The 20,645-nt window shown below is 35.9% G+C and overlaps 1 protein-coding gene and 1 pseudogene across 1 annotated transcript; one reads left to right on the top strand and one right to left on the bottom strand.

Moving 5' to 3' along the window:
* The first annotated feature begins 1,111 nt into the window (after window positions 1-1,111).
* LOC114411370 lies at window positions 1,112-2,188 on the top strand. The gene is made up of 2 exons (XM_028375093.1): window positions 1,112-1,769; window positions 2,094-2,188. The coding sequence occupies exons 1-2, from the start codon at window positions 1,112-1,114 to the stop codon at window positions 2,186-2,188; spliced, it is 753 nt and encodes a 250-aa protein (XP_028230894.1).
* Window positions 2,189-3,640: 1,452 nt separating this feature from the next.
* The window catches only part of LOC114411297, a 90,056-nt pseudogene continuing 73,051 nt past the window's right edge, over window positions 3,641-20,645 (bottom strand).

Below are 20,645 nucleotides of genomic sequence, written 5' to 3'. Positions count from 1 at the left end.
AAAAATTAAACTACTTCAAGGATAAATAAAAGGTTCAGAAGCAGCAGACCTAGATTGTCTAAGCTATTTTATAATGGGCAGCTATAGTTACAATGATGATGAAATGAACTATAGAAAAAACAAGTATAAAATACAGAAGAATAAAAAAACAATTAAGGGCAGAACTCAAAAGCGTTTAGCCATGCTGCTTGGAATTTAATCAATGAATCAATCATGTCACTGAAATTTGGAACATAAATGAACTTCTCCCTTGCTATCATTCTCTTTCTCTATTTTTTCTCTCTCTCTCTCTAGCTGCCTTGTTATGTTATATATCTATCTGCATATACAAATGATACTCTCTTTTTACTTCATGGTGAATAATTAACCTACCTAGGTCTACAATGAGGGACTGGAAGTTCCAAGAGAAGAGTTTGAATCCAGAGAATATCAGCTGTGGCAGCAACTAAACTTCTATATTTTGCTGTAGGGGCCACTTCTATATCAGTTGTGGCTTTGTATCTATTGATATTGCCATCAGAATTAATAATGATCAAGCAAAAAAGAGAAAAGATGTTATTTCATATACATTGACCTAAACATTGATCTACTAACCCGTGTGCTTAAGGACCATATACACTACATTGGTTAAAAGCAAATGTTGCATAGTGGTTAAAACTTGCTTGTTGTAGCCTAAACCAGTTTAGCATCTTGTTCTCAAATTACTGGTTTCATAACTATGCTACTGGCTTGTGTAGCATAGTGGTTAAAACTTGCTTCTTATAGCCTAAACCAGTTTAAGCATCCTATTTTCAAATTACTGGTTTCAATTTTCTACACAAGCTACATACAAAAATTCTTAGGATCACTTCACAAACAAAAATATGCATAAAAAGCAATCATTGGAACTATCTTAACTTTTAGACCAAAATACTGACATTGTGTTGGATTAAAAGAACAAGCTGATAAAAGAATCCTAACTAAACTGGGAAAGAAGAGCATAAGCAAAACAAATGAAACGACACTCAAACCAAATACTGATTGCATGGGTAGTTTTCTTGAAATAGCACTCAAACTGGGAATGGCAGCTTAATTGGAGAAGACACCTAGCCTTTTCGATTCTGAAATAGCAATGGCGGATAGTTTTCTTGGGGACATATCACAGCAGCAACTTCATCCCCTATGGGAGGACACTTGGATTTGGAAACCTGAACCTGCAGGAGACTACTCAACAAAAAGTGGATATGATTTGATATGGGGAGAGCTGATGGAGGTAAGACAGGAACAGGATTGTGGGGCAATATGGAAACTCAAAATACCCACAAAAACAGCAGTGTTCACTTGGAGGCTACTTCGGGATAGATTACCAACAAAGCAAAACCTTAGAAGGAGACAAATACCGATAGATGATATGTTATGTCCTTTATGCAGAAATAAGGAGGAGGGGGATGAACACTTGTTCTTCAATTGTAGCAAAACCCTCCCTTTATGGTGGGAATCAATGTCCTGGGTTAATCTTATCACTGTAATGCCACAAAATCATAGGGACCATTTTCTGCAACATGGAATGGAGGTAGCAGATGGAGTCAGGTCCAAAACCTGGAAATGCTGGTGGATTGCTTTAACTTGGACAATATGGCACCATAGAAATAAGGTGGTGTTCCAAGATACAACTTTTCATGGAATCAAACTGTTAGAAGATGCCTTATTCCTACTATGGTCATGGATCAAAGCAATGGACAAGGATTTTACTCTTCATTTTAACCAATGGTCCTCTAATCTTAAGGAAGGTTTTAGGAACTAGGAGGCGTTAACTCTTAAACTGTTAAACTATTACAAGAACACAATAAGGGTAAGGGAAACTGTTAAACTCCAATAATAGGCGTTAACTCTTAAACTGTTACAAGAACACAATAAGGGTAAGGGAAACTGTTAAACTCCAATAATAGGCGTTAACTCTTAAACTGTTAGAAGAACACAATAAGGGTAAGGGAAACTTCATTAAGGAGAAGAAGCACAAAGTTGTCACGATGCTCGAGTTAAATATGAGATACCCTATCCATGTTTAGTTCACTAAGTGTGCGATACATGAATGCAATCAAATATTTATACAGGATTAGACCAAACATACCTATGTGAGGTGGCGAAGGAGAAGAAGCACAGACTTCTGACGATGCTGGAGTGCGACGAACACGATGCTCGACCTTAGACAAAATGATGGTCAGATGGAGAACATACAGCTTCAAGGTAGATGGAGAACAAAGAGAGCAAGAAAGCATGGATGGAGAAGAAGACAGAGAGAAGGAGAAGACAACACGAAGGAGACGAAACATACCTAGGTATCATGGCGAAGGAGAAGAAGCAGAGACTTGTGACGATGCTCGAGTGCAACGAAGACGATGCTCGAGTGCGACGAACACGATGCTCAGATGCAGACAGGGACGGTTTCGCTAGACGGAGATTAGAAGAAGAAGAGAGCGCGAAAGCTTAGATGGAGAAGAAGACAGAGCGCTAGTTTCTTAGGGCTCACCATATTTTTTAAAATATAACTTCAACATCGGTTTTTAAAAAAAAACCAATGTTAACAAAATGATGTTAAGGTTAACATCGGTTTTCTAAAAACCCGATGTTAATAAACATATGTTAATAAATGTTAACATCGGTTCTCCAATAACCGATGTTAATGAACTTTGTTAACATCGATTTTTCACAAAACCGATGTTAACGTATACACGGTATTTACAATTATGCCACCGCGCATATGTTAACATCGGTTTTTTTAACAACCGATGTTAACACACCGATGTTGAATCCGCTTTTTGTAGTAGTGATGTGTTTTGTTTCTTCTTAGATTTTGGATATTTATAAACTATGGATGTTACTTCTTAATTAGGGGTTCTTTTGGATGTTACTTATTAGCAGTTTTATTGAACCACTTGTTTAAGTACATTTGTTTACTCATAAAATTTGAAGATTTCTTGCTTTATTTTATTATATTTTTTGAATATTTGTCTAGCTTAAAATTTTTAGACACAAACATTGAAAGTTTGATTTAATTGGTACACAAAAATCCTTAAATGCAACTTCATCTGTGATTAAAATATTATGCATGGGTAAAATAAAATAGGTAATAAAAAATTGAAAAAAAAATCAATTAACAAGGGGTTAAAAACCATTGGTAAGGCTCAAAATTAGCAAGGCCTAGTAAACCTAGGTAAGTGCTACATGATCTCAGGTCAAATATAACGTTAATGAGGGTTAGAAAGCCTTTAACTATGGTGTTGATGGGGATTTTAAAATCGTGGCTAAACCATGCGCTTCTAAGGGTTGGTCTAAAATGCTAGTAATACGCTTGTCACAGACATTTTCCCAACAAAAAGAGCAACTGTAGAAAATGCATTTGCTTAGGGTTAGACTAGAATGATATTTTCTTATAGTGGGGGACAAACTAGAATCTATTTAGATTGAGGTACATTAGTTCACGGTTGTTGACTAAATTAGTTGTTAGTCGACGATAAATAGCTAGTCTCAATAACAAACATTTTTAGCCAACAAGTATAATACAATAAGATTTGTAGCATGTTCTACTTAAATCAACAATTTAATACAATGGAGAAAGAAAAACCAAATGTTGAGACAAGAATTGAAATGACTTATCACATTAATTTGATTATTTATGAGAAAGACATGACACATGTGGATTACACAAAGAGCACACCCCTTTTACATGTTTGCATGATGCATAAGTTTTCTTTTTAGTATAGGTAGTTACTTTAACCCCCTTCAATACAATGTTTGTGTAACCTATGATTTTGTCAAAATACAATTTGATTGCATGCGTGGAACTTGAGATTCCCCTCACATTGTGGTAACTAACATCATTCACTCTGACTGCACATACATTGTCACATGGGTTGTAAAGTTGATCTATAATCACAAGATTTGTAGCTTCCACAAGTTTAATATCCTTAAAGGTGATCTTCCTTGCATACCCTTGACCTCCCTGATTTAAAGAACATAAAACATGAAAGTTATTTAATGTTATTTACTTTAGTTCAATATATTTAATAATGCCAAACTAACTAGAGTCGCTCCTTATTATCCATGTCTTGATTCTAGCTCCATTTGTTGTTCTATTGAAGGTACAATTTCGTACACATATCTCTTCTACTGTTTGATGAGCTCCATTTTCCCTAAGCTCCCAATACTACATATTCACAAAGACATCCCAAATGGTTTCAATTTATTGGCCAAATAACTTGAATTAACATGAAAATAAAAGTTTACTCGAACTGACCTAATGCCATGGCCAGGTTTACAAAAGACACCAATTATGCTGATGAAGGTGGATCCGTGGTTAATGGCAATGCAATCTTCACGTTTAGAAATAATAATAATAATAATAATAATAATAATAATAATAATAATAATGATAAGATAATACAAAAGAAAGAGATTCATACATGCGAGGTCATGTTTAAATTTTCTATCTCTCTTATATTTATGTAACTTTTATAGAGAGATAAACACATTTTTAACCTTTGTATGTTTGAACTTGCACTTATTTTGAAAACAAATATCATATTATATAATAAAGTTATATTACAACTTATGTAACATTTATGTTTCCTTCAATCATTCTTCATGAAATCGTCCATCTTATTTCACAATTCTTTCTTTCTTTTCATATTCATTAATTTGTAAAAAAAATTGTTCAATTTAGTGGTATAAATAAAATTTCTCATCTCATAAAGTATTGAAGAGAATTTTGTTTCTTCTTTTTATTACATAAGATTGTCAACTTAAATGAGAAAAATGAATATTTAACCATCACATAATTTTTAAATAAAAAAAATTAAGAGAGGATCTACCACTTGAGTAGCCTTATAAAAAAAACTAGGAATTAAAGGGCTATGCAATCTCATTGAATGATTTAAGGACAAGATATAATAATTATGCAATTAAAGATTGTAACTTATATATGATTTACCAATTTCCATCTTGGAGTTCTTTATGGAAATGTTGGATGAATGTGAGATAACATTCTCATCAGTGTTTGGGCTTTCATTTGGTGCAATCATATGAAGATTGGAGATGAGTGAGTTGTTGCATCTAATTATGCTTATATGATTTTTTGGGCTGTTAAGGTGAATCAATCCACTAAGGAATAGATTGTCACATTCACGAAAATGTAAAGCTTGCACACAGAGTATTAAGTAATTATATACATAATTCTAATAAATTTTGAATTTAAAACTCCAAATTAAAATTTTCATTGGTCAATGTGTTTTTATTTGTTATTAATTTTCATGTTAGTCTCTTATGTGCCTGAAACGAATCCATGCCTTCCTTGTACTTTTTGGCAATTTTCAATCCAATCTTGTTTGGGGCAATGATGGTTCCCTTGAGCTATCAAGTCAAACCATAAGTTAAATATTATAGTCATTTGAAATAATTAACACACGTATCATAGATCGTTAGAAGACTAAGTTACACAACTAAATGGTTAGGAGAATTTTAAAATGACTATGACCACCTCCATATTTCTTGTATACTACCAATTTATATACTTTAATTGTTTATTGAACTAATATAAGAGATTTTCTGCATCGATTTGATAAATAATAACATTTTTGGTTGTTTGTATAAGATTTTGGTTTGAACTAATATAATAAGATTTTCTATAAATATATAGGAGACCACTAAGTGTAACACCCTTTTGCCCCAAGATACATACACTTGTAATATTTTCTAAATACGTTTTAAAAAAAATACTTATTTTGCGGTAAGAGTATTACATGTCAAATATTTGTAAACTTAAAGAAAAAAATCGATAAATAATGTAACTTCATGTTAAACAAATCTTGGCGCTCCAAATTCCATACAAACCATATTAAATAAAATATGGTGAAAAATTACTTATTAATTTAATCCTTAGATAAACGAATAAAACTTATGTCCAAATGTTACATAATTTTAGAGCATCCATAACCCTAAAATTAATAGTAATATAAAGTGGAGATCTTGATGCAATCCTCACAAGGAGGGGACCCATCACCAGAGTCATGGCTAGGAGACTTCAGGAAGATTGGGCCAGGGATGTAGGAGAAGACTCTAGGGTTTTCATGAGCCTTAGGATAGATTTTGGGTCCATGGGCTAAGTATGAGGCCACTTATTTTTGTACATATTAGATTAGGGTTTCATTATTTTTCTGGGCCTTGTATTTAAGGCTCTATAATGTAGGGAGGGTAACCCACAAGTTTAGAATATCCTAGTAATGTAGGATTTTTAGCTCTTGTATTTTAGGGCGTCTAGACTAGTTTTTGTACTAAGGGTAGTTTTATAATTTCATATGTATTAAGTGCACTATTTGATGTGTGTGTTGGGAGAGAAATTTAATTGAATTGGGAGAAGCCCAATCCAATTAAATTTTGGACTAGCCTAAGGGGGAGGTGAACATTTGCTTACTACACCCTATTGTCACATCATATAGTCATACTGTGTGCATGTACATCATGTTTTACATGCCTCATGACACCTAATTACACTTAGTGAAAAATCTTGAATTTGATCTTAGATTAGTGGGCTGAACCATAGCAGAAATTCACTAATCATAATTAGTGAAATTTTGGCTCCAAATTTGGCCTCACAAATTCAAATTCAAATTCAGTGAAATTTGAATAGAAATTCAAATTCCCTTCTAATTTTATGTGACACTTAGGCTATAAATAGAGGTCTTGTGTGTGCATTTTGCAAATTTGATGATTTGAGAAATTAGACTTCAAAGTTCAGATCTCATTCTCCCTCTTCTCTCTCTCAAAATTTCATTCGTCACTCTCCCTCTCCTTCCACTCATCTTCTATTAGCTTCAAGCTTTTATCCATGGCTTCCTATGGTGGTGAGCCTTTTTTTGACTCATCTTCTCCTTGAAGTGGCGTCGCCAATCACCTTTCCTCCTTCTCCATTTTGCTGCCATTGATCTTCAAGAAGCAAAGGACTTCATTGATGAAGAAGATCCAAGGCCTACAAGCTCTACATGGAGCCACACTATGTGGTATCAAAGCATCTTCATCTAGGTGATATTCTTTTGCTTCCTCTATCTTTTGTTCAGTCAATTCACTTTAATTCCTTGTTCTTCATCACCTTCTACATGTATCTCCTCCATTGTCTCGTGGTTTGGTGTTGTTTAAAGTATATTAAAAAACCGATTAAATATTAGATTTACACTTGTTCTTGTATTTCTGTGGTTCAAATTTTATAGATCTACTCTTGAATCATGTCTTTGTGTTGATTTTAGGCTCTATCATTTTTTAGTCATAATCTTCTTGTTTTGAACCTTTAGATCTCAATTTATTGCAAAATATTGATTAGAAAATAAAACACAAAAATCTAAGTGTAAATCACTTCATTCATGTTGTCTTAGAGTCATGTTTAGTCATAATATTGTCTCATTATGTTCTAAGTTTGTCTTGAATTTTGATTTTGTTGATTAAATTCTAGATACATTTGTTCATGTATTCTTGCAATTTTTAGCCCATCATTTGAATTTTGGGTCTAATTCATGCATGTTATTTAGTTCATAAAATGTTCTAAATAAATTCCTAGAAGTAGTCTTGTTGAACTTTTCTTGTTTTCTAAGTTTCGTATATGACACCTATGAAGAAATTGAGTGGTGGTGCTAAGTTGTGGCTGGATTTGTGAATCAAAATAAGTCTTAAGCTCTCTTGAATTGTGTTATCCAAGACAATTGAGAATAAGCAAACACAAATTGTAACTATCCAAGCCTTAAGCAACATAAACACTACTTTTGATATCTAGGTTAGAATTCTGGTTGTTGTCAGTTCTAGCACACTATCTTCTTAACTCCACTATGGGTTGAATACTTTGATTTTTGAGATGAAGTTTTAACTAGATAAAATAGACATCTAGACGAAAGCAATGGAAAAAGAATGAACAAAAACAAAAAAGAAATGAGCAAGAAAAGGTGATAAAGATTAACGTCAAAATACACATCCAGAACAACAACAAAAAATTAAAAAAAAGTGTATGCTTGATTTGCTTGAAATTTTTTCATTTTTTTGAGTTTTATTACAAGCCTATTTGATTTCTTGGAGTTTTTCATCTTTTAGATGTGTTTCCAAATTTACATAACTAGAATTTTGCTCTGAGTCTTGTTTTCAATTTGTCAATCTAATCTAGTGCCATTCTAGGACTTCCTTTGTGTTCGACCTTAGCTTGTGGTGCTGTCCTTTTGCTTTATTTTTCCTTGAATGTCATTGAATTACTATCATGTTAAATTTCCTTTTGGTTTAACTTTCATTTCATCTTTTCATTTCTTGCTTCTTTTTTTGTGTTTAAGTGTTGCTTACAATAAGGATTGGAAGAGGAAATTGATGCATTGTGCGAAGGAAGATTTTTTAGTCTTGGAGGTTAACCATCCAAGAAGCACCATTGGATTTGAAGCAACCAAAACCTCACCAAATTTTGAGTGAAACACTTGAGAAAACAAAGAAGCATTGAAGACAAATTTGAAGACCTTAATTGCTCTGTTAAATTTGTTGTAATGGAACAATTGAGTGCTGAATTTTTTTCTATTGCAATTCCTTGTATTTGGACATTCTTCAGAGGTGTATGGGGAGTCTCCAAGAGACCACCTAAACCTCTATTTGTGTGTAATAGCTTAGTGTAAACCTTGTAGACTAAGTGAAGAGCCAGTTGGGACCTCCAAAGGGTCATCCAAGCCTTCACATAGGAAACCGTCTAGATTGTTTTAAATTTCCTTTACCTTTCATTGTCAAACTGCCTAGATAGCTTGCTTTTTACCAATTAGTTTTTACCTTATCTTTCACACCTCTTTTAGTGTTTATTTTGGCTAGTTTCAACCATAGTTTCTTTTACTTTTTGTTTTCAAACCCCCAACAAGAAAGAACCACAACTTAGGAACCAATATGAGTCTTCATTCTTCATCTAGTGTTAATGGTGAGGGTTCTATTGCTAAGGACCCCTTGTATAGGATATTAGATGAGTTGATATCTCTTAAATTGTGGAAAGAAAAACAAGACCGAAAAGAAAAAGGAAAAAAAGAGTGGAAGAAATAAGTCAAGATGAAAGGGAGAAAATAAGAGAGGAAGAAATAAGAAAATTAATGAAAGAATTAAGAAGAGGAAGAAATGCTTCCTATGGTAGTCACGAGTCTAGTAAAAGTTTGAGTGAAGAGTTAAGTGACTAATATGGAGGGAGGCATAGGTAGGATGGCGAAAGCAAATAAAAGAATAGGTGTTTGTCTCCTAAGGAGAAAACGAGTGGAGTCTCCACCAACGTTTATTTGAGGAAATCGTTAGGGAAACCAAAAAGAGGCCTGTGAATTTTGAAAATGAGGGTTCGAGAGTTGTTTACGCATAGGGAAGGTATTAGCACTCCACACGCCTGTCACAAGGGATGGTAGCCTTTTATCAAGTGTGTACAACATGACTTTAAAAATACTTATTTTTCCATTTTTATATATTTTTTTATTTTTTTGGGATCGGCAAGGAGCTGCCCTTGCTCCTACATATCCTCAGGTGTGATGAGGAATTCAGACCTACGTAGTTCTTTAAGTCTGAATGTTTGAGTGTTAAATTGATTTTATGTTTTTCTTGAAAGATTTATTTTATTTGCGAACAAAGAGTCATTAAGGTGTTGGACCTATCGGGTGAGGACTTGTTTTTTGCCCCTAGCTTGCAAAGGCCACCCTTTTGGGTTTGTATAGTGGAGGGAGAAGGGTTATTTCCCTAACTTGCCTAGGCCACCCTTTTGGGTTTTCAACCTATCGGGTGAGGACTTCTTGTTTGCCCCTAGGTTCGCTTGAAGCTCATGCATGATGTCTATCATTGCCCCGGTGTAGGGTTCAGAGGTATATGTTGTTTCCGTTTGTCATGACCTTATAGCAAGGAGAGATGAAAGAAACTGTACAGGTTCTCGAAAAAGAAATTTCAAGGATAAGAAATATTTAAAGGATTTTCAATTGACATATTAAGTCAAATGACTCTTGTTCTTGACAACTCACTTTTCTATCAAAAATACAACTTTTAAGAATGATAAAATAAGGTCACATGAATGTTTGTACTTCTTATTTTTTATTTGAAACACAGTCAATCAAACGTTTTTTTCTTTTTTTTTTTTGAACTTCACTCATCGTTTATGGCACCCCCACCAAATGTGTAGAACGAGCAATTTCAGATTGAACAAACTTGAAGATCAACTCAGGAGCGCAAGTCACTTGAGCAAACAAGCCAACGACGTACATTCATATTCCAATGAATGTTAAATAAATATGCAAAGATGTAATTATGAGAGAATGAGAGACAAGGACATCAAATTTATCCATATTTTTAGCATTGTGACTATTGTTTACAGTAATGGCATAAACTTGGAAATCCTAATAAGTCATTGGAGACATCTAACAACAACCTTCAAATTGCCCCAAGTATCATGCATAGTATCGCTCAACAATGTCAGAATTCACAAGCAATTGTCCTCCTCAAATTTTAGCCAACCTGCATCAATTAGACTTTGCACCTTATGTTTCAGGGTCATACAATGCTCAATGGAATGCTCCGGAACTCCTCCATGATAAGCACATGTTGCATTTTAGTTGTATCCTTGGGAAAATGGAGGTTGAGGAATCTTTGCTGGGATTATGGCTACCATTGTATTATTGAATAGATATAGGAGTAAGTTAGCATACGACACCAGAATTGGGGTGAATTCTATAGGCTTTTTTCTAGAAAATTCCTTCCCTGGTTGGTGTTTTGGTTCGTATTAAGGGTGGTGTTTTGCCTCGGATGTGCAACATGCGAGATTTGTGGCCAATTTAGGGGCGGCCTTTGTGGATGATTGGGTGTTCTTGGCTGGTAAGGTGGTGGGTAACGAGAAGGACTGATATTGGTTGAGTATTGATATTGTTGAGCTAGTGGAAAATTGGGCCATGTAAGAACAACAATCACAACATGTGTTTCTCCCTCCTTCTTATTCTCTTCATTTTCCCCAAGCTTCATATTCATCAAAGCAGCATAATCAAATTTGCCTCTTCTCAGACCTACTTCGATCCTCTCTCCAGCAGACACTAAATCTGCAAAGCTTGAAGGCATGTAACCCACCATCTTCTCATAGTAGAACACCGGTAACGTGTCCACTATCACTGTTATCATCTCCCTCTCCATCATTGGGGGCAGTACTTGAGCTGCCAGACCCCTCCACCTTTGGGCGTATTCTTTGAAAGATTTGTGCTCCCTCTTACACATGTTCTATAGTTGCATTCTATCCAGAGCCATATCAGAATTGTACTGATACTGCCTAATGAAAGCAACCATTAGGTCCTTCCAGGAACGGACCCAGGAAGGTTCCAAATTAGTATACCAGGTGACGGCTGCCCTAGTAAGACTTTCCTGGAAGAAATGCATCAACAATTTTTCATCTTTCGCGTATGCCCCCATTTTCCTGCAGTACATCTTCAGGTGATTCTTAGGGCAAGTAGTCACCCTGTACTTATAAAAATCTAGCACCTTGAACTTCAGAGGAATGACCACGTCGGGCACTAGGCACAACTATGCCATGTCAGCAAAGGCATAATTTCTGCCTCCTTCAATGGCCCTCAGCCTTTCTTCTATATCATCAAATTTTTCCCTTTCTACCATGGCAGGAGGAAGTCTTCCCACCGCAAAATGTAAGGGTTATGGTTGTGGGCGATACTGAGGGCCCCTCAAATTTTTTGGCAGGGGTATGCCACCAAATGTCTGCCCCTCAGTGGCATATCCGAGGTGAGGCTCGAAGTCGGCTAGAGTGTGGTCTCGGGGTACTTCATGTGTCTCCCTCATGGGTTGAGGAACCTGTGCATGACCAGATTAGGGATGTTGGCTCTCAATGGGTATGGGAGGAGAGTTATCGACATTCTCATTAGGAGCGTGTGCAACATTGGGTGGTGCATAGTTGGGAGGCAAGCCATTTGGTGGGAAAGAATGCTTGCTCTGGACCTACACAAAATGGGGGCCACTCGTACTTCCCAATGCTTCGCCTCCTTGACCTACCATATCTGAGACTAGATGATTTACTTGATTGATTCCAGATGGGTGAGTTGGGTCCACCTCAGTGGCGGTACTTGCGGCAAAAACTGTAGTCGTGTTGAGCTCCATCATTTTTCTCATACTCATCATGGCTTCCATCATTGTGGCCATTTGCTCTTTCATGGCCTCCATGCCGGCCTTCATCTGTTCCTTTACCTCTTCTATTTCACTCATCACTCTAGCTTTGGCACGCATTCAGTAAGGGTGTTGTAAAGCGCATTCTTTCCTTTTGATTACAATGACTACAGTTCTGATTTCAAGGAAATAATGCAATGAGCAATGCAACCAATGTGAAAAGAAAAATAAGCAAGGATGTATGTGAATGATACATTGTTGAAGTATTGCAAATTTTACACAGGACATTCTATAGAGCATAGGGTCGAATCAATTTAGATTTTCATTAAAACAACATTGTTCATTACATCTTGTCAGAGTCAAAGTGTGACTGAAAATAAAACATAGACATCAATAGTCCCTAATTTTGTAAATTATCTAGCTAATCATGTGTTGGCTGTAGCCAAAGAAGGTATGTAAACTCGATCCATCTTCTGCCCCAACTTTTGCAAGCTGGTTACTTCCATACTTGACGTTGACTTGATGAAAACCTTTTCTTAAAATCACGTGCTTGTTTTTACCCCATAATCGAAGGAATATAAATTTTGATTGTCAATACTTCGACAACCTATCATAGAGATGAATGATTAGGGCATACTTATGCTATGCATGACAAATGTAATTATGAGATTGACATGAGACGCCCGAAGAACCACCCTTTCCTAGTTAACAATACATTAGGTACCATGTTCACGTGATTTTCAATCATTTTTCAAGAGAAATGACTGTATAATCCCAACATGGTCTCTTTATAGCTATCATCATGGTACCCAACACATGTAACTAAAAATGTGGTGTAAACTTTCATGCTTCATTGTGACTTTCTTTTTGTTCTTTTTTTTTGTTTTTATTTTTATTTTTTGAGGAAAATGCAAGGCATAAGCAACTATGTGTCAGGATCATGCATGAGTGAACATAACATGCGAATGATGAAAATAGAATGTATGCAATTGGCAGAGCAAAAGCATGTTAAATAAAGATGTATGATAATGCAATGACTTATGCAAATGCAATGCATGAATATGATAAATGATAAATGCAGGAATGATACATCCATTATGATGCCAAGAAGAGATGCATGATGCGATCAAGGAACAAGCCAGAGTGAGTTTGCTCTGTTCCCCTAATTCATGAACCTAATGGAAAGGATCCAAAAGTCCACTTCTAGTGACAACTCCCAAAGGTACTTTCATGTAACCTTACCGGTCATTAGAGATATCATCCTCTTAGATAATACATTATGGAGATAGGGACTATAAGCGACAATACATCACCAAAAGAGGAAAACTCTAGATGAGGCTTCACTGTTATGAAGCAAGTCGGAGACCCAACATGACCACAAATCATCCATCACTCCCTATGGCTCACACAGACCCGGGTATAGGGCCCAACCTCTAAAGGTGTGTGAAAAAAGTATAGGTGTCATGTGTGAACAAAGCAACCTAAGTATAGCACATGTCGTCTATCCTAGGGTTCAATGGCAGATTTTATTTTGCAAAAATAAAATAAAGAAAAAGTCATGATAAAATTACACACTCGATGAAAATGGCTTAACTCTCTAACAGTCCCCAGTGGAGTCGCCATCTGTCGCAACCTATCTCATGACGGGACAACAAAAGCAAATAAAAGAACAGGTGTTTGTCTCCTAAGGAGAAAACGAGTGGAGTTGCCACCAACATTTATTCGAGGAAAATGTTAGGAAAACCAAAAAGAGGCCTGCGAATTTTGAAAATAAGGGTTTGGGAGTTGTTTACGCATAGGGAAGGTATTAGCACCCCACGCGCCTGTCACAAGGGATGACAACCTTTAATCAAGTGAGCACAACGTGACTTCAAAAATATTTATTTTTCCCTTTATATATATATATATATATATATATATATATATATATTATTTTTTTGGGGTCGACAAGGGGCTGCCCTTGCACCTACGTATCCTCAGGTGCGATGAGGAATTCAGACCTACATAGTTCTTTAAGTCTGAATGTTTGAGTGTTAAATTGATTTTGTTTTTTTGAAAGATTTATTTTATTTGCAAACAAAGAGTCGTTAAGGCGTTGGACCTTGAAACGACGTTTTAAATTTTGAAAAACGGAGAAAATTGTTAAGACGTTGGACCTTAAAACGATCTCAAGTGATATTTGATAAAAAGAAGTTTGGTTTGTGAATTGATTCCCTTTTCATTTTTATTTGAGTTTATTAGTTTCTAGTCTCACAAAAGAAAAGAAAACAATCTCACGACATTGGTGGTTGGCTAGAATTAAACCTTACAAATAAAATGAAATTACCAACAATAAGAGGGGAGAAGACGAATACATACGAATGTCAGAGAGGACCCATAAGGGTACATGGATTATATTCAACTCTTAAGAAAATAAAAGAAAAGAAAAGGAAGAAAAACTAAGCGATTGTTGCACAGGGTACAAGGCTAGCAAGAGAAGCGATGTAGGGAATGATCTTCGGTTGCGATTCGACAACGCCTTGGCTTCACTTTTCTTCTTTTTCCTTCCTCTCCCATCATTTTTCTTCCTCCTAAACTTTTTGAACCCTTTGCCCCTTCCCCTTCATGGCTATTTATAGAAAAAAGGCATTTGGGGAAGGGGCAACTCGCCCAGGCGAGCTGGTTGTTTAAGGATAAAGGTATTTCACAGCCCAGGTGAGCCAGATGCTAGCCTGGGCGAGCTAGGGTCCAGAAAATTCCAGTAAATAACCATTTTGCCCATTTCCTAGTGGTTTTCGTTCTTGGATTTGACAATAGATATGAGCGATCCCTCGACCTTGTGTTCCAACTGATGTCGATCAATAAAAGCATTCCCCAGACGAAATTAGGGTCTGACAGGTCCCATATTAGACCCCACTCCCAGAGAAGAAAAAATGATAGAAGGTCTCAAAAAGTTAGCATTAGTCTCCCATATTTGCATGGAAAAGATAATGTTGAAGGCTACCTAGATTGGGAAATAAAGGTTAAACAACTCTTTGCTTGCCATCATATTAGTGAAGAGAGAAAAGTTCCATTGGCTACCCTTAGCTTCTAAGGGTCTGCCCTCTATTGGTGGACTTCCCTTGTTAGGGAAAGAAGTATTCACGGGGATCCTGATGCAATCCTACCCCCCAATGGCATTGGATAGAAGACTCCAAGAAGATTGGGCCAAAGATGAAAGAGAAGGCCATAGGGTTCTCATGAGCCTTACGGTAAATTTGGACCCATGGGCTAAGTATGAGCCCAATTATCTTTGTATATATTAGATTAAGGTTTCATTATTTTTGGGCCTTGTATTTAGGGCTCCATAATGTAGGTAGGGTACCCTAGAAATGTAGGATTTTTCAACCCTTGTATTTTAGGGCACCTAGACTAGTTTTTGTATTAGAGGTAGTTTTGTAATTTCACATGCATTAAGTGAATATTTGATGTGTGTGTAGGGAAATAAATTTAATTGAATTGGGAGAAGCCCAATCCAATTAAATTTTAGAGGGGGAGGTGAGCATTTATTTGCTACACCCCATTGCCACATCATATAGTCGCACTTTATGCATGTCCTTCATGCTTTACATGCCTCATGACACCTAAGCACACTTATTGGAGAATCTTGGACTTGATCTTGGATTAGTGGGCTCAACCATAGCTAAAATTCACTAATCATAATTAGTGAAATTTTGGCTCCACAAATTCAAATTCAAATTTCCCTCCAATTTTGTGTGACACTTAGGCTATAAATAGAGGCCATGTGTGTGCATTTTTTGAACTTTAATCATTTGAGAATTATAATTCAAAGTTCAGATCTCATTAGAGGCACAAAATTTCATGCTCCTTCTCTGCTTCTCCCTCCACTCATCTTCTCCTACCTTCAAGCTCTTATCCATGGCTTCATATGGTGGTGAGCTTCTTCTTGACTCATCTTCTCCTTGAAGTGGCGTCTGCAATCATCTTTCTTCCTTCTCCATTCTGCTACCATTAAACTTCAAGAAGTAAAGGACTCCATTGATGAATAAGATCCAAGGCCTACAAGCTCTACATGGAGCTACATCATGTGGTATTAGAGCATCTTCGTCTAGATGATGTTCTTTTGCTTCCTCTATCTTTTTGTTCGGTCTATTCACTTTAATTCCTTTTTCTTAATCTTATTCTCCATGTATATCCTCCATTGTCTCGTGGTTTGGTGCTGTTTAAAGTCAATTAAAAAAATGATTAAATCTTAGATCAAGTTCTTGCATTTCTATGGTTCAAATTTTATAGATCTATTATTGAATCATGTTTTTCTGTTGATTTTAGGTTGTATCATTTTTCAGTCATAATCTTCTTGTGCTGAACCTATAGATCTAAATTTTCTTCCAAAATATTGATTAGAAAAAAAACACAAAAATCTAAGTGTAAATCACTTAATCCATGTTGTCTTAGAGTCATGTTTAGTCATAACAATTGTTACATTATGTTCTAAGTTTGTGTTGAATTTTGATTTTGTTGATTGAATTCTAGATACATTTGTTCATGTATTATTGTCATTCTTAGCCTATCTTTTGAATTTTGAGTCTAATTCACGCATGTTATTTAGTTCATAACATGTTCTAAATCAATTCCTAGAAGTAGTCTTGTTGTTGAACTTTGTTTTGTTTTCTAAGTTTCCTATATGAAGCCTATGAAGAAATTGAGTTGCGGTGCTGATTTGTGGCTGAATTTGTGAATCAAAATAAGTCTTAATATCTCTTTAATTGTGTTATTCAATAGATTTCAGCATAAGCAAACACAAATTGTAATTATCCAAGCCTTAAGCAACATAAAAACTACTCTTGATTTCTAGGTTGAAATTGTTGGCGCTGGCAGCTTGAACATATGAACTTGTAAAAATTACTGGGAATTGGTAACTATGAAGTTTGAGCTAAAATTTTTACTGAATTTTCTAGACATCTGTAAGAAAATTATAAAAAAAGAACCAAGTGATTTTTATAAAAGGAAAAAATACGAAAAATCACACAAGTTGGTAGGAAAATCAGTGTCCAAGAAAAAAAGAAGTGAAAGGGAAGTGTGCTTGTTGTTTTGGCTCGAAATTTACTCTATAATTTGTGCCTATTTTATACCAATCATAGTTCTGAAATTTCAATTGAAAGTTAGTGCAAAAAAAAGTGCCAAAAATTGAGGTTTCTTGAGTCTTATCTTTTTAGTTTTTTTTACTCTACTCTAGAGCCATTCTAGGTTTCTCTTTGGTCCTAGCTTGCTTTTCATTGCTTTAATTTTCGAATAATCCTTGAAAATTTGTCTTGTTAAAACTCTATTGGTTTAGCTTTCATTTCATTTTTTTTGGTCTTTGGTTATTGCTTGTCTCTTTATTTCCTTGTTTGTGAATTTCCATATAGGGAACTGGAAAGGAGAATTGGTGTCATCCCTTGAAGAATTTGAGTCAAGAAGCATGGGATCAACCACCTTAAGAGATATTGGACTAAGAAGCATTCCAAATTGAGTGAATCACAAAAAAGAGAACAACCACCAAAATTGAGGACCGTTTCATAATTTTGTAATTTGCAATTTACTTACCTTCATTGCTTTCAAATTTTGTAACAAAAAGGCCTTTCATTGGAAGTGTGTTGGGAGCCTCCAATAGGTTACCAAACTTCCATTTGTGTGTAATAATTTTAGACAATTTTCCCCTTAGGATAGTGAGTGTTTTGTTGGGAACCTTAAATGTGGTCATCCAAACACTCTTAGGATTCATCTAGTTTACATTTCTTGCACATTAATTTCTTGCTTACTTTCATAGCTTATTTTCTTTACTAGTCACGCCTAATTTATCTTGTAATTACATAATACTTTCTTCTTACTTATCACGCTTATCTTGAGTTCTTTTGAACCCTAGCTTTTACCTTTTACAAACCCCCAACAAGAAAGAACCACAACTTAGGAACCAACATGAGTCATCATTCATCTAGTGCTAATGGTGAGGGTACTAGTCATAAGGACCCTCTATCTAGAATCTTAGATGAGTTGAGTTCCCTCAAGTTATTGAAAGAAAAACTAGAAAGAAAAGAAAAAGGAAAAGAGAGGGTAGAAATAAATCAAGATGAGAGAGAATAAATAAGAGAGGAAGAAAGAAGAAAAATAATGAAAGAAATGAAAAGAGAAGAGCATGCCTCCTATAGTAGTCATGACTCTTGCAAGAGTTTAAGTGAAGAACTTAGCGACTATTATAGAGGGCACCATAGTTCATATACTAAACATCATTCCCAAATAAGAGAAAAGGATAGAAGGCCTCAAGAGGTTAACATTAGCCTCCCATATTTCCATGGAAAAGATAATGTTGAGGCCTACTTAGATTGGGAAATGAAGGTTGAACAACTCTTTGCTTGCCATCATATTAGCGAAGAGAGAAAAGTTCCATTGGCTACCCTTAGCTTTCAAGGGTATGCCCTCTATTGGTGGACTTTCCTTGTTAGGGAACGAAGGATTCATGGGGATCCTCCAGTAGAGTATTGGAATGATCTTAAGAGTGCCCTTAGGAAGAGGCTCATTCCCTCCTACTATGAAAGGGACCTTATGGACAAGCTCCAAAGGCTTAGACAAGGGAGTATGAGTGTTGAAGAATGTAGACAACAAATGGAACTACTCCTTTTAAGAGCTGGACTTAGGGAGGAGGAAAGAACAAGCATAGCTAGGATCCTTAGTGGGCTTAATATGGAAGAGAGGGACAAGGTTGAACTCCTTCCATATAGGGACCTAGATGAGCTAGTCTAACTTTGTATAAGAGTGGAGCATCAACTTAAAAGAAATCCTTCTTCAAAATCTTATGGCTTTCACTCTTATCCAAGGAAGGACCAAGCCCAAGGAATTTTGGGGGCTGCACCTTCAAAACCCAAGGAAGATAAGGGTAAGACCATAGAGAAATCCACCCCTGAGACTAGTTCCCAAGAAAGGACTAGCAACATTAAATGCTTCAAATGTCTTGGGAGAGGTCAAATTTCCTCTCAATGCCCCACAAAGAAAACCATGATTATTAGGGGTCAAGACATTTATAATAGTCAAGAGGAGACTACTTCTTCCCCTTCCTCTGGTGGAAGTGAAGATGAAGTAAGAGGTGAAGAGTCTAGTGAGGAAGTCTACCCCCATGAAGAAGGTGACCTCCTAAAGGTTAGAAGGCTCCTTGGAAGTCAATCTTGTGATATATCTCAATCCCAAAGAGAGAACATCTTTCATACAAGATGCAAAAATTTTAGACAAAAATTGTTCTCTTGTTATGGATAGTGGATCTTGTTACAATTGTTGTAGCATAAGATTAGTTTCCAAGTTGAACCTCACTATCATTCCTGATGTAGCTCCTTGTGGAGCTTGTAGGCCTTGGATCTTCTTCATCAATGGACTCCTTTGCTTCTTGAAGATCATGGTAGTTGAATGGAGAAGGAAGAAAGATGATTGGAGACACCACTTCAAGGAAAAGATGAGTCAAGAAGAAGCTCACCACCATAGGAAGCCATGGATAAGAGCTTGAAGCTAGGAGAAGATGAGTGGAGGGAGAAAGAGAGAAGGAGCATGAAATTTTGTGCCTCAAATGAGGTTTGAACTTTGAAGTGTAATTCTTAAATGATCAAAGTTGAAAAAATGCATACACATGACCTCTAATTATAGCCTAAGTGTCACACAAAATTGGAAAGAAATTTGAATTTCTATTCAAATTTCACTTGAATTTGTGGAGCCAAATTTTGGAGCCAAAATTTCACTAATTATGATTAGTGAATTTTATCTATGGTTCAGCCCACTAATCCAAGATCAAGTCCAAGATTCTCCACTAAGTGTGCTTAGGTGTCATGAGGCATGTAAAGCATGAAGGACATGCACAAAGTGTGACTATATGATGTGGCAATGGGGTGTAGCAAGCAAATGCTCACCTCCCCCTCTAAAATTTAATTGGATTGGGCTCCTCCCAATTCAATTAAATTTATTTCCCAACACACACATCAAATATTCACTTAATGCATGTGAAATTACAAAAATACCCCTAATACTAAACTAGTCTAAGTGCCCTAAAATACAAGGGCTGAAAAATCCTACATTTCTAAGGTACCCTACCTACATTATGTAGTCCTAAATACAAGGCCCAAAAATAATGAAACCTTAATCTAATATGTATAAAGATAAGTTGGCTCATACTTAGGCCATGGGTCCGAAATCTACCTTAAGGCTCATGAGAACCCTAGGGCCTTTTCTTGCATCTCTGGCCCAATCTTCTTGGAGTCTTCTATCCAATGCCCTTGGAGGATAGGAATGCATCAATTCTCTACCCAAAACCTTATAAACTTCATTATCTCAATGAGCTAGGGGAAATGACAGTTAACAAACAAGTGAAGGTACCTTTCTCCATTGGGACATATAAGGATGAATTTATTTGTGATATAGTTCCCATAGAGGCAGGACATATTCTCTTCAGAAGGCCATGGCAATTTGATTGAAATATCATTTACAATGTCCTA

The sequence above is a fragment of the Glycine soja genome, chromosome 1 (assembly GCF_004193775.1).
Source record: "Glycine soja cultivar W05 chromosome 1, ASM419377v2, whole genome shotgun sequence".
Lineage (NCBI taxonomy): Eukaryota > Viridiplantae > Streptophyta > Magnoliopsida > Fabales > Fabaceae > Glycine > Glycine soja.
This window is presented reverse-complemented; position numbering and strand designations above follow the sequence as displayed.

Coding starts and splice junctions, on each gene's coding strand:
- LOC114411370 (XM_028375093.1), top strand. CDS start 1,112: ATGGCGGATAGTTTTCTTGGGGACATATCACAGCAGCAACTTCATCCC. Junction 1,770..2,093: donor GTCCTCTAATCTTAAGGAAG/GTTTTAGGAACT, acceptor ATATTTATACAG/GATTAGACCAAACATACCTA.